The sequence below is a fragment of the Bos indicus genome, chromosome 9, assembly GCF_029378745.1.
Source record: "Bos indicus isolate NIAB-ARS_2022 breed Sahiwal x Tharparkar chromosome 9, NIAB-ARS_B.indTharparkar_mat_pri_1.0, whole genome shotgun sequence".
NCBI classification, from domain to species: Eukaryota; Metazoa; Chordata; class Mammalia; order Artiodactyla; family Bovidae; genus Bos; species Bos indicus.
The window spans coordinates 33679133-33691191 of record NC_091768.1 but is presented as its reverse complement, the minus strand read 5'-3'; the positions used below and the strand labels follow the sequence as shown (position 1 = coordinate 33691191).

Below are 12059 nucleotides of genomic sequence, written 5' to 3'. Positions count from 1 at the left end.
ATGCTTTAAACTCTGAGCCACCAGGGAAGCCTGGATAAAAAGGTAGTCCCTGCCTAAACGCACATTTCACAACATATAGAAAATAAAAATATAATGTACAATTTGTATACTAGCTATATACGAGGTACACAATAATGTTCTTTCTGTCCAATTTACTTCTTACCCTTCAATCTGTTGGGATGGCCACAAAAACAGGTCTCTATCAATTTCTGCGTATAATTAGATAAAATTAGAGAGCCAACAAACCCAGCTCTTTTAGGACACTCAGGGAACGGTTACTATAAGGCAATCTACCATTGGTTAGAGTTAATGTACTTCCTTAGAGCTTAACTTACTCCTAGGCAAGAGACTAGAATCCAGAATGGTTTGATGATTCAGCTCTAAAAATCAGAGTAATAGCATATTTCAGAACATTATGCAGAAAATACTTCAGCTGAGGATTTTATATCAAAATAGGGCACCTTGGGAAAAGACAAGACAACTGGCTTCAGCCTTACCAGCATTTTCTCTCTCAGTTCAGAGCTGTTCTTCATGTCAATTACTTCTTTGTAATAAACCAGGTATGTGGGAGTGGGACTGATGATGCCATCCCATGTGAGTTTTGTCCGGGCAGGTGGCAATCTGATTGTGAGGCTGGTGTTAGTGGTGTTAAGTATAGTTGGCTCTGCAATATCAGAAGCTAGAGACAGAAATGCTCTATCTAAAATAATAATAAAAATGATTAAATATATACACACATGGATAAGAGAGAAATAGCAGATTTATCTAACATCAAGGATAATGTCACATTTCATTTTTATTTAACTGATAAGGTATGATATATTAGAGTGTTGGAAATGTTATTCTGGACAGGAAGACACTTTTTTTTTCCATGTATTTTGAAGATGATAAACGCCTGGGGGAAAGAGCAAAGTAACTGGTAATTGCTTACAATTTCCAGCAGATGGAGCTAAAGTACGCTTAATCATGTACCTGCTGCTGCTTAGTCACTTCAGATGTGTCCGACTGCGCGACCCTATGGCTTGTAGCTCGCCAGACTCCTCTGTCCATGGGATTTTCCAGGCAAGAGTACTGGAGTGGGTTGCCACGCCCTTCTCCAGGGGATCTTCCCAACCCAGGGATCGAACCTGGGTCTCCTGCATTGCAGGTAGATTCTTTACCACTGAGCCTCCAGGGAAGCCCTAATTATGTACCTAGACAGTAGCAAAATGGACCCTTTCTTATTTGAAGAAAGCAATGAGAGTATTCTATCAATCACATTTTTCAGTGCACTCCTAGGATGAAAACTGGTGTCACCTTTAGGACTTTCATTCTACAGATATGCCTGTGTGCTCAACCTCAACCAGATATTGCACGTGCCTTTTGAATCTCTTAATGAATTATTTACCAAAATATACATTCAGCTTATTTATGAATTCTCCCATTTTTCATACTGTATAACTTACATATTTTATAACTGAATACATTTAAGCAAGGAGAGTTTCTTTTATTCATTTTTGAATGTCTCTAAGAGGGAATGATACTCAATTTAGAATGACTTTAATGTGACTTTAATGGAAGAGAGAACTTGAGAAAACCACTTTAGGTTTGAATGTCACCCATAAGGCTATGTGATGCTGTTTTTGTTTTTGGTTGGTTGGTTTTTATATTTCAAACATTTTTTATTATGACTCTCAGCAAGAAATATAGTCAGTTCCACCATAATATGATACTGCTGCCATTAAATCACTTCAGTCATGTCCGACTCTGTGCAACCCCATCCCTGGGATTCTCCAGGCAAGAACACTGGAGTGGGTTGCCATTTCCTTCTCCAATGCATGAAAGTGAAAAATGAAAGTGAAGTCGCTCAGTCGTGTCTGACTCTTAGCAACCCCATGGACTGCAGCCTACCAGGCTCCTCCATCCATGGGATTTTCCAGGCAAGAGTACTGGAGTGGGGTGCTACTGCCTTCTCCGCTTCGTGGGTCTAGCCCGGATAATTTGATACATACATTCCTAAAAGTCATTGCATTAAACAAAATCCAGAAGGTTTGTGGGGAAAATAGATTTAGGAGCACAACACTAGAAAACTTCATGAGTGACACATGAAATAAGCAAGATGGAAACAATAAAAATAGTAGCACACATGTACACACGTTAAATAGTTGACATATATAATACTATAATACATAAGTCACTTCACCTTGAAAAAGACCTGAAATTAAATGCAAAGCTTTCTGACACCACTGGGAAGTCTAAAATACCATCAGGGGAGACACAAGACAAAAAGAAGGGAAGTTATGTGATTGAGAAGAGAAAGAGAACAGAGAGATTGACAGGCCAAGGATTTCCCACATCTAAAGTGGTCTGCCACAGCCCAAGCCACGAGTACACATAGAGATAAACTGTGACCCAGGCAAATAGCGATTGCTGTGTGCACCAAACCCTGACCATTTGGAGCAATGCTGAGAGCACAGTGATGAGCCGGAAGGACTGCCCTGGAGGAGGAGACATTATGAGATTTTCCTGACCCTAAACTGGGAGAACAAGCTTATAAAAAAATGTGACTTTCCTACCTGGAAAAGGCTGTAGAACTGAACTGTAAACCAAAATATGTTTACTCCTTGGGGCTTCCACCTGGGAAAGGATGGCCCCATTGCTTTTCTTTGCTTGATAAATCTGTGTGCTGTCCTCTACTTTGGAGATCCAATATAGAAATTCTCCATCCACAGTCAAGCTAACAAGCATTTTTCCTGCTGATGAAAAACATAAGTGAAAGAAAGAACGTAAAGAACACAATACATAGCTGACATTTTCTGCTCTAAGCAATATATGAAATCTTTTTTCTGATCAATTTTGAAAGTATTATTTCAGTATAAAAAATAATTTTATTTTGAGTTTTTAGCCTAAGCATTTTCCAGATATTTTCTCATCGTAGTGCCATATCAAGCCAACTTGCCATATCAAGCCCTATCAAAGCAAATACTATTATTATTAGTCTAATTTTGTAATTAGGAAACTGAGGCTTGGAGGGGAAATAATCCCCTCAAGGCTACAAAGTTATCCAAGGGCAGAACCAGTATTTAAAACTCACTTGTGGATCATCGAAAAAGCAAGAGAGTTCCAGAAAAACATCTATTTCTGCTTTATTGACTATGCCAAAGCCTTTGACTGTGTCGATCACAAGAAACTGTGGGAAATTCTGAAAGAGATGGGAATACCAGACCACCTGACCTGCCTCATGAGAAACCTGTATGCAGGTCAGGAAGTAACAGTTAGAACTGGACATGGAACAACAGATTGGTTCCAAATAGGAAAAGGAGTACATCAAGGCTGTATATTGTCACCTTGCTTATTTAACTTCTATGCAGAGTACATCATGAGAAATGCTGGACTGGAAGAAACACAAGCTGGAATCAAGATTGCCAGGAGAAATATCAATCACCTCAGATATGCAGATGACACCACCCTTATGGCAGAAAGTGAAGAGGAACTCAAAAGCCTCTTGATGAAAGTGAAAGTGGAGAGTGAAAAAGTTGGCTTAAAGCTCAACATTCAGAAAACGAAGATCATGGCATCTGGTCCCATCACTTCATGGGAAATAGATGGGGAAACAGTGGAAACAGTGTCAGACTTTATTTTGGGGGGCTCCAAAATCACTACAGATGGTGACTGCAGCCATGAAATTAAAAGATGCTTACTCCTTGGAAGGAAAGTTATGACCAACCTAGATAACATATTGAAAAGCAGAGATATTACTTTGCCAACAGAGGTCCATCTAGTCAAGGCTATTGTTTTTCCAGTGGTCATGTATGGATGTGAGAGCTGGACTGTGAAGAAAGCTGAGTGCCGAAGAATTGATGCTTTTGAACTGTGGTGTTGGAGAGGACTCTTGACAGACCCTTGGACTGCAAGGAGATCCAACCAGTCCATGCTAAAGGAGATCAGTCCTGGGTGTTCATTGGAAGGACTGATGCTGAAGCTGAAACTCCAATATTTTGGCCACCTCATGCAAAGAGTTGACTCATTGGAAAAGACCCTGATGCTGGGAGGGATTAGGGGCAGGAGGAGAAGGGGACGACAGAGGATGAGATGGCTGGATGGCATCACCGACTTGATGGACATGAGTTTGAGTGAACTCCGGGAGTTGGTGATGGACAGGGAGGCCTGGCGTGCTGCGATTCATGGGGTCGCAAAGAGTGGGACATGACTGAGTGACTGAACTGAACTGTGTCATTTCACATCAAACAACACTGACTGAAGGGAGGTAAGAGAAGAGGCTCAGGACTCAATGCCTTGCTCAATATTTTTATCAATAATTGAGAATGAATGCAGAACAAACATATTTATCAAGTTTGCAGATATTACATGAATCATACTGTTGCTAGTGCATTCAGTGTTTGGCTTACCAATCAAAAATATCACAGCAGAATCATGAAATGGATGGAAATTTAATAGCATTTAATTTAATAACAAATAAAACATCCTAAATTCAAGGTTAAAATTAAGTCTGTAAATTAGGAATGAAAGAAATCTGGCTTAATAATCATTAAAACATAAAGAAGGCCATGAGTTCTTCAAATGGCAGGCAGCTCAAAGGCCTAATGTCACTTTCAGCTGCAGCAAAAAGAAGACCTGGGTAGTCAGAGGTCCTCTGCGCTGACCAAAACACATTCAAAGTTCAGTGAGTTATTATGGGGCAACATTTAAGAGGATTAAGCAGCTAGAGTAAAATCTCAGGAGGGTGACCAGGGCAAAGAAAGATCTAGAAGCCACACTGCCTAAGGAGTATTTATAGATACTTGAATTTTTTCCTCTAAAGGAACTGCTTAGCATGGGCTATGACAGCTGTTTGTACAGTTAAGTGGCTATCATGTGGAAAGTGACTGACTTATTCTTTGTAAATTTAAAGGTCAGAATTCAGGTCAGTGAATAGAGGAATGGGAGAAAACTTTGGTTAAACATAAGAAAAATATATAATATTTAGAATTGCACAAAAATTAAACAGACCTCTTTATAAGGTAGTAAATGCTTTATAAACAAGAGCTCAAGGCTGTTTTTGTAAAGGAGATTCCTTCCAATATTATGTCAGCTAAATGATCTCTAAAGTCATTCTAATTTTCCAATTTTGGGATTATGGCTTTCAATTGTGGCTTCATGAAATACTGACTAGTTCTATAAGATAAAGGCCCGTTAGATAATTCTTGTGTATCAGATGATAAGGAAGGTTATTCTGACACTTGTTTAAATGGTCAGGAAGACTTTAATCAAGGCTGTTGTAATATTGCAATGGGGAGGGAGATGTGCACAATTCAAATACAACAATGATGACTGGGAGCGGTGGCCAACAAGGAGGGGAAACATCAAGGGGCCGGGGCGGGGAATTCCTGCTAAACTGGCCCACTAGGATTTTTGCTAAAGGCAAGCCAAGAACATCAACAGTGGGGGATAAAGAATTGAGTCAGATACTGAGTGGGAGGGATTCTCTCTAAACTGATTTGGCAAGCTTCTTGGACTCAGCAAGGATGGACGTGCTAGGTCAAGTGTGAGGCTTAGTTTATTCACACTCCTCACAAGAGTGGAACTGAAGTTTAATCAGGGACTTCTCTGGTGGTCCGGTGGTTAAGACCCTGGACTCCATGCTCTATAGCATGAAGCACTGGCTGGACTCCTGGTGCAGGAATTAAGGTCCAGCAGGTCACGAGGCACAGACGAAAAAAAGGAATTAAAGTTTGACCAAGGAGTCTTTATATCTTTGTGAGTCTTTGTGAGTGTCTTTGTGAATCTTTTGTCACAGACTCAACAGAAGTAGTTATCCTCCTAGTAAGAGAAGTTCAAAACATTATCTCTAATCTGAAGCCCACTGAAAGTACATTGCAATTGTTTCTAGAATGCTCTGGGACATGTCAACAAAACCATACATTCAGTTATACCACACAGACACACACACACATTTGCAGTTTCAAAATGCCCAATAGCACTTTTGGTGATGGAAATATTTTATATCTATGCTGCCCAATACAGTAACCATTAGCCACTTAATGGGTTTTGAACATTTAAAATGTGACTAGTATGGCTGAGGAATTAAATTTAGAATTTAATTTTAATTAATTTAAACTTAAATCACCACATGTGATGAGCGATTACTATATTGGATGGTGAGGACTAGAGCCTTAAGAATATATGGGGATGTTTAGGGTATTTTTTAAAATTTTACAAGTACTCCTAATTAGGAGACTACCAAATGACTTTAAAATATTTCCTCCATAAGCTTGTGAATTTCAGCAAATAGACCTGTCAAATATTGACCAAGTCACACTAAATGTGGAGGCAATGAGATCATCAACATGGAAGTGAAGTACTGGTAGGAAGATCAGGGATGCTGTAGTTAAGCCCAGTTTCAAACACCAGCTCCTGTATTAATTGTAACCCTACCGACATGTGACATTACCTTTCTCAGCCTCAGTTTCCTTATCTGTAAAACGCATATATTAATATCTACTTCACTGAAGTATTTTGAAGATCAAATGCAATAATGCATTTAGTAACCTGTTTAGAATATGTAATTGAGCTCAATAAGTTGTATTAATAGTTCTGTTAACTGTAAAATGACAAGAAGAAAAAGGTTTCCTACAGGTCCAGAAAATTATGCGAATGCCTATGTACAATTTGCCTGAACACAACTTGAAGACCACAAAAACATTTGGCATGGTTTGGAGGAAATACCATCAGATAAGATCAGATCAGATCAGTCATGTCCGACTCTTTGCGACCTCATGAATCGCAGCACGCCAGGCCTCCCTGTCCATCACCAACTCCCGGAGTTCACTCAGACTCACGTCCATCAAGTCAGTGATGCCATCCAGTCATCTCATCCTCTGTCGTCCCCTTCTCCTCCTGCCCCCAATCCCTCTCAGCATCAGAGTCTTTTCCAATGAGTCAACTCTTCGCATGAGGTGGCCAAAGTACTGGAGTTTCAGCTTTAGCATCATTCTATTATTTGTATGTATATATATATATATATATATCCATTTGGGTATATGTTGAATGTAACCCCTTTTTAATGGGATAGGAAGGTTTCCCATAGCCAGTGAAGATCTACATACACACAAGTGTCTTACCAAGTGGAACAGGCAGGATGAAAACTTGCCAACACTGACATGCTTCTAGATCTGTTGCCCACATCTCTAGACCTTTGACAAAGTATATCTGTGGTTTCTTTAGGTCAGAGGTGTCAATAGTCATTGCTCCACTCAACTCAGATTCAGTCACGTTGCAAGAACATTGGCTTCCGTTTGGATGGTTTATGACTGGGGGTTGCAGAATTCGGTGCACAGTCTGGTTGATAATACTGTAGTAGAACATCTGAGATCCAGAATCAAAAACTTCTGTCCAATATAGGCGACTATTGGGGGAAAAAAAGACCCTCCAATTTAATCAGTTAAACCTACCATCACACATATCACTTTCTAATGAAAAGAAATCATTTCTAATGACTGTGGGAACGAATGCCACCTCTAGAGAGGACATGTCTCAGTGCTCAAAAACTTTCTTATGGAAAAGGTCACATGAAGTCCAGTATGTAGCATTTTCCAACAATTTCTCAATAAATGTGTTTACAACAAAAGCCTTGGACTATAATGGCCTTATAAGTGTGTGTTAGTCCCTCATTTGTGTCCGACTCTTTGTGGCCCCATGGACTGTAGCCTATCAGGCTCCTCCATCCATGGAATTCTCCAGGCAACAATACTGCAGTGAATAGCCATTCCCTTGTCCAGGGGATCTTCCCAGGGATCGGACCTGTATCTTCTGAATTGCAGGTGAATTCTTTACGGTCTGAGTCACCAGGGAAGCCTTAATGATCTTAGGTATTGTATTAAATGGCTCGTTAAAGGCTCTAAATATGAAATACATTTGCATACTTTGCATCAACACCATCGCCATTCCTCTCTTAAGTTTGTTTCTACTTCTTAATACTAGTTACCAATCTAGTTTCAAGACAGACTATAACCATGGTAATGGCACAAACATAAGCAGCCTGAAAAACTTCCCTTCAGGTGCTGAATGGAGGTCTTAAAATTCATCTAATGAAGACATTAATTAAAGACAAATGAGCCCAGAATATCATTTACTGTGCAAAACAAACTGCCTATCTCCTGCTCATTTCCTACCACTGTCTCAATCCCCTTCCCGTCCTTACCAACTGGGGGTATTTATTAAATTCACTGGATTAAAAATACACTCCAGTTTCCTGCTGGTAGTTCTCAGTATGGATTAATTTTATATATTGGTGGTTATGGGCTCATTATTCATACATAGAATTACTTACTGTAAGTTAACATCAAGAACATTAAGCATCTTATTGTCCCATCATTGACTCTGATATTAAACCAAAGATATCACATTAAATATGTTTATGTCTATTTCATCATGATAGAAACAGATACACTTCACATACCTTAAAAAAGGATACACAGAAAAAGAAGTTATTGTTGAATTTCTGTTGCAAACTTTCAGCTTCCTGGGATATTTCACCTTGTTCTCAAGATCCATATCAAATATTTGCATTCTGTTCTGTGATTCTTTCAGCACAAAGTAGAGGTGCCTTGAAATCCAGTCAATTGTAATAAATGTGATATTGAAAACCAGTGCATCTCTGAAAATCTTAACAACAGGTAGTAAGCACAATCAAGAAGATAGTGGTCATTTTCCTCAAATCTGATGACTTTTTTTAAACATTCATATTACTTATTAACTGCACTTCTCTTTTGTAATATCAAATCTTGGTAACTCTGGATTGTGTACCATTGTAACACTGGACCTCTTTTCACACGTGGTTAATTTCAATCACCATGGCTTCAACTGTAATCCACAGACCAGTGCTACAAACCTACATCTTCAGGCAAGATGGCTCATTGAGTTACTGATTCAAATATCAAACTACCTACTGAAAATCTTCAAATGAATGATCCCAGGAAACAGAGTGCATCACTCCACCCCCAAATCTCCTTTTCTCCTGCATTTTATATTATTATGGATTTCCAAGACTCACCTGAGGAACAATCTTGACAACTGTCATTCACCCTTGACTTCTTCCTCCCATTACTACCCATAGTGAATTAGTCCTATTTTAAATATCTTCCAAGTTTATCCTCTCCTCTCTCACTCATTGTCTCTCGTTTCCTGCTTAACATTTCCCATCTGGATTTCTGTGATAGCCTCCTGACTGCCTCCGACTTAACCTTCTTTAAGGTTATTGAGACAGGTAACAAAGAGGTCTTCCTGAAACACTAGTCGATTGCATTAATAATCCACTAAATGTCTTGAACAGCTTAATTCTGGCTTTAAAATTGACACTCAACTCCTTAGCACAGTAAAGAAGGCCCATTACATTCAGGCCCCTGCCCACCTCTTCAGCTTTAACACCTGCCTTTCACTGTGCCCCCTCACCTCCATCTCCACTCCAAGTTCCTTCTACTTGTTGTGCAGTCACCAAATCATGTTCAATTCTTTTGCCACCCCATGGGCTGTAACCCACCAGGCTCCTCTGTCTGTGGGATTTCTCAGGCAAGAATACAGGAGTGGGTTGCCATTTCCTTCTCCAGGGGATCTTCCCAACCCAGGGATCAAACCCGTTTCCTGCACTGCAGGCGGATTCTCTACTGCTGAGCCACCAGGGAAGACCTCCTTCTATTTACAGCTCCCCAAACAGGCTGTGACTCTCTGGTTTCCCAGACTTTGCTGATCTCTCAGCCATGCCCCACTTTCACCTGATACATCATCTTTGTACCCAAGATGTCTTTCCACTCTGCCACTATCACGACCATTCCACCCTGGGTTAAGTATCCGTTCTCTGCAGTCCCATTGCATCCTGCCCTCGGCACAGCACTTACAGTCTTCTGCCTAGCCCCTCCACTAGCTAAATTCAGTGAATGCCTACCACAGGCCAGGCATTGTGCCAAGTGCCTTCCAAGGCTTAGCTCATTAATCTTCACCCTAAGATGAGGGACTATGCAACCACAGTGGTTAAAGAAACTGCTGACGGTCACAGATCTAGCATGTAATAGAGTCAGAATTAAACTCTAGCTTGTCAGATTTCAAAGCTCACCCTCTTAACCACTATGCAACCCTGTCTTGCTTATCTTAGACTAATACAAGACTGGATTTGCTCAAAGACAGTGACTTTTTTTTTTTTTTACCTCTATCTCAGGTAACACAGTGCCTTAAACCCACTGTTTGCTAAATTAAGCCTGAATCACATTTGCCCCAAATATAACCTGAAATCATTTGTAACTAAATAATTGTACAACACCTGTCTTTTTCAGCCATTCTAATCTTAATGTCTCAACCACTGGCCAGTCATTTTAATCACAGGTTTGTGTGATAGGCAGATACTCCACTTTCGTTCAAAGGAATTACATAGCAAAATACCTCAGTGCTGGACCGGTTGTCCATCCTGAGGAGGAAGAGGGAGTCTCCCTGAGCACAGTACCCCACTGCATCATCAGCTGTGTAGCCCATGGCACCGACATCGCCTTCTGCCGAAAACGTCCATGTGACCTGATTTCGATCCATATCTAACAAAGCTATCTTGTTGTCAACAAGAGTTATGAGGTATGGAAATGGGTTAATTTCTAAAAACAAACATGTAGATAATATGTATGAGAAAAAGAACTTTAGCAAAACCCCTTGTATCAGACCATTTTGAAACCCATGAGTCTCTGGGCTCATGGATTACACCTATACCTGTTTCAGTGGAGACTGCCCAGGCACTCTAAGCCTAGGTTTATATAAGCAGGTTAGGTGATGATAAAAGTCGATTACTTTGTTTGACTTTAATTTCAGCTCAGAGATAGTACGTGGGTATCCCTGAGAATACTAAGGGTCAAAATGTTTTTAAATCACTAGAGAGAGAGTGAAGTGAAAGTCACTCAGTCATGCCTGACTCTTTGTGACCCCATGGACTGTCCATGGAATTCTCCATGCCAGAATACTGGAGTGGGTAACCATTCCCTTCTCCAGGTGATCTTCCCAACCCTAGGGATCAAACCCAGAGCTATTAGGGAAGTTCCTGATAATTAAATCACTAATTGTTATTAATATTTGATAATCAAATCAAATTTATATTATATAAAATTAATATACTATTAATACTTTTATAAAAATTAATATTGATATTTTATAATTAAATCACTAATTGTTATTAACATTTGTACAGGTTTCAGATAATAAATACCTGATGTTTTGGACTTTACTATGTCAGAAAATGGTCCAGGTCCTTTGGATGTGAAGACTCGAACCTAAAGAAAGAAAAGAATATAAAGCAGTGCCTTCAGAAGTGTCCTGAGTGACAATAATTGAGTTCTGAGACTGATAAATTATTGAATGCTTCATTTCAGAGTTATGGGATACGTTATGAATAGTTTCAGTTAGTCACATCTAAGTATACAGCAATAAACTATGAGGAAAAATATTGTCCTAAACTATGATTTCTAGGGCTTTTTTGTCCAGAAAAGTACAAAGTAATGGCACAAATCCCTATTGCAGAAGATCTAAAGTTTTTTAAAAAGGTTTTTAGCTATTTCCAAAATTAAGTTACATGGAATATTTAACAGAAACAAAACTATATAGATTATGGTAAACTTCCACTTATCATGAAATCAACATGAAGTTTCAGATAACTAAATTTCCTGTACTTTTTAAAAAGGGGATTTATGAAAAGAAAATAGTAATTAACCCTCATGTTTGAAAATGAATAGTGTGTTTCAAACCACTTTTACATAGATCATCTCCACAACTACTGAGAGTAGAAACTGGACAAAGATCCTCATCAGGGTAGGTAACCCAGCCAAAAGGACACAGGGAGGGACTGGCATGAGAACTAAGTCTTCTGAGGCCTGTGTGCATTTCTTCCCACTGCGCCACATTGCATTCCAATAGCAACATTTTTTAACAATTTTTATTAAATGTCTTTTATTATATAATAATTATTTCCACTTCCAAACCTTGCCTGTGTACTATAGCCTATGAGAAAATTGCCGTCCATAATGATGACCTGGAAAAGACAGATCCTCAAGGGT

The 12059-nt window shown here is 39.4% G+C and overlaps 1 protein-coding gene and 1 long non-coding RNA gene across 8 annotated transcripts in view; one reads left to right on the top strand and one right to left on the bottom strand.

The window, feature by feature from the left end:
• Positions 1-12059, bottom strand: part of ROS1 (ROS proto-oncogene 1, receptor tyrosine kinase) — a 119604-nt gene that overhangs the window by 46203 nt on the left and 61342 nt on the right. For 3 of the 5 annotated variants that reach the window (XM_070795924.1, XM_070795920.1, XM_070795921.1), the window contains exons 23-28: positions 11216-11279; positions 10411-10613; positions 8438-8643; positions 7101-7384; positions 2556-2735; positions 498-700 (exon numbers count right to left, since the gene is read on the bottom strand). In XM_070795924.1, coding sequence (XP_070652025.1) covers positions 498-700; positions 2556-2735; positions 7101-7384; positions 8438-8643; positions 10411-10613; positions 11216-11279 — 1140 coding nt within the window. The remainder of the gene's footprint in view (positions 1-497; positions 701-2555; positions 2736-7100; positions 7385-8437; positions 8644-10410; positions 10614-11215; positions 11280-12059) is intronic. The other 2 variants (XM_070795922.1, XM_070795923.1) reach the window with 1 other exon arrangement.
• LOC139184900 (uncharacterized) overlaps positions 1-12059 on the top strand; it is a 124091-nt gene that overhangs the window by 59393 nt on the left and 52639 nt on the right. The window lies entirely within an intron of this gene.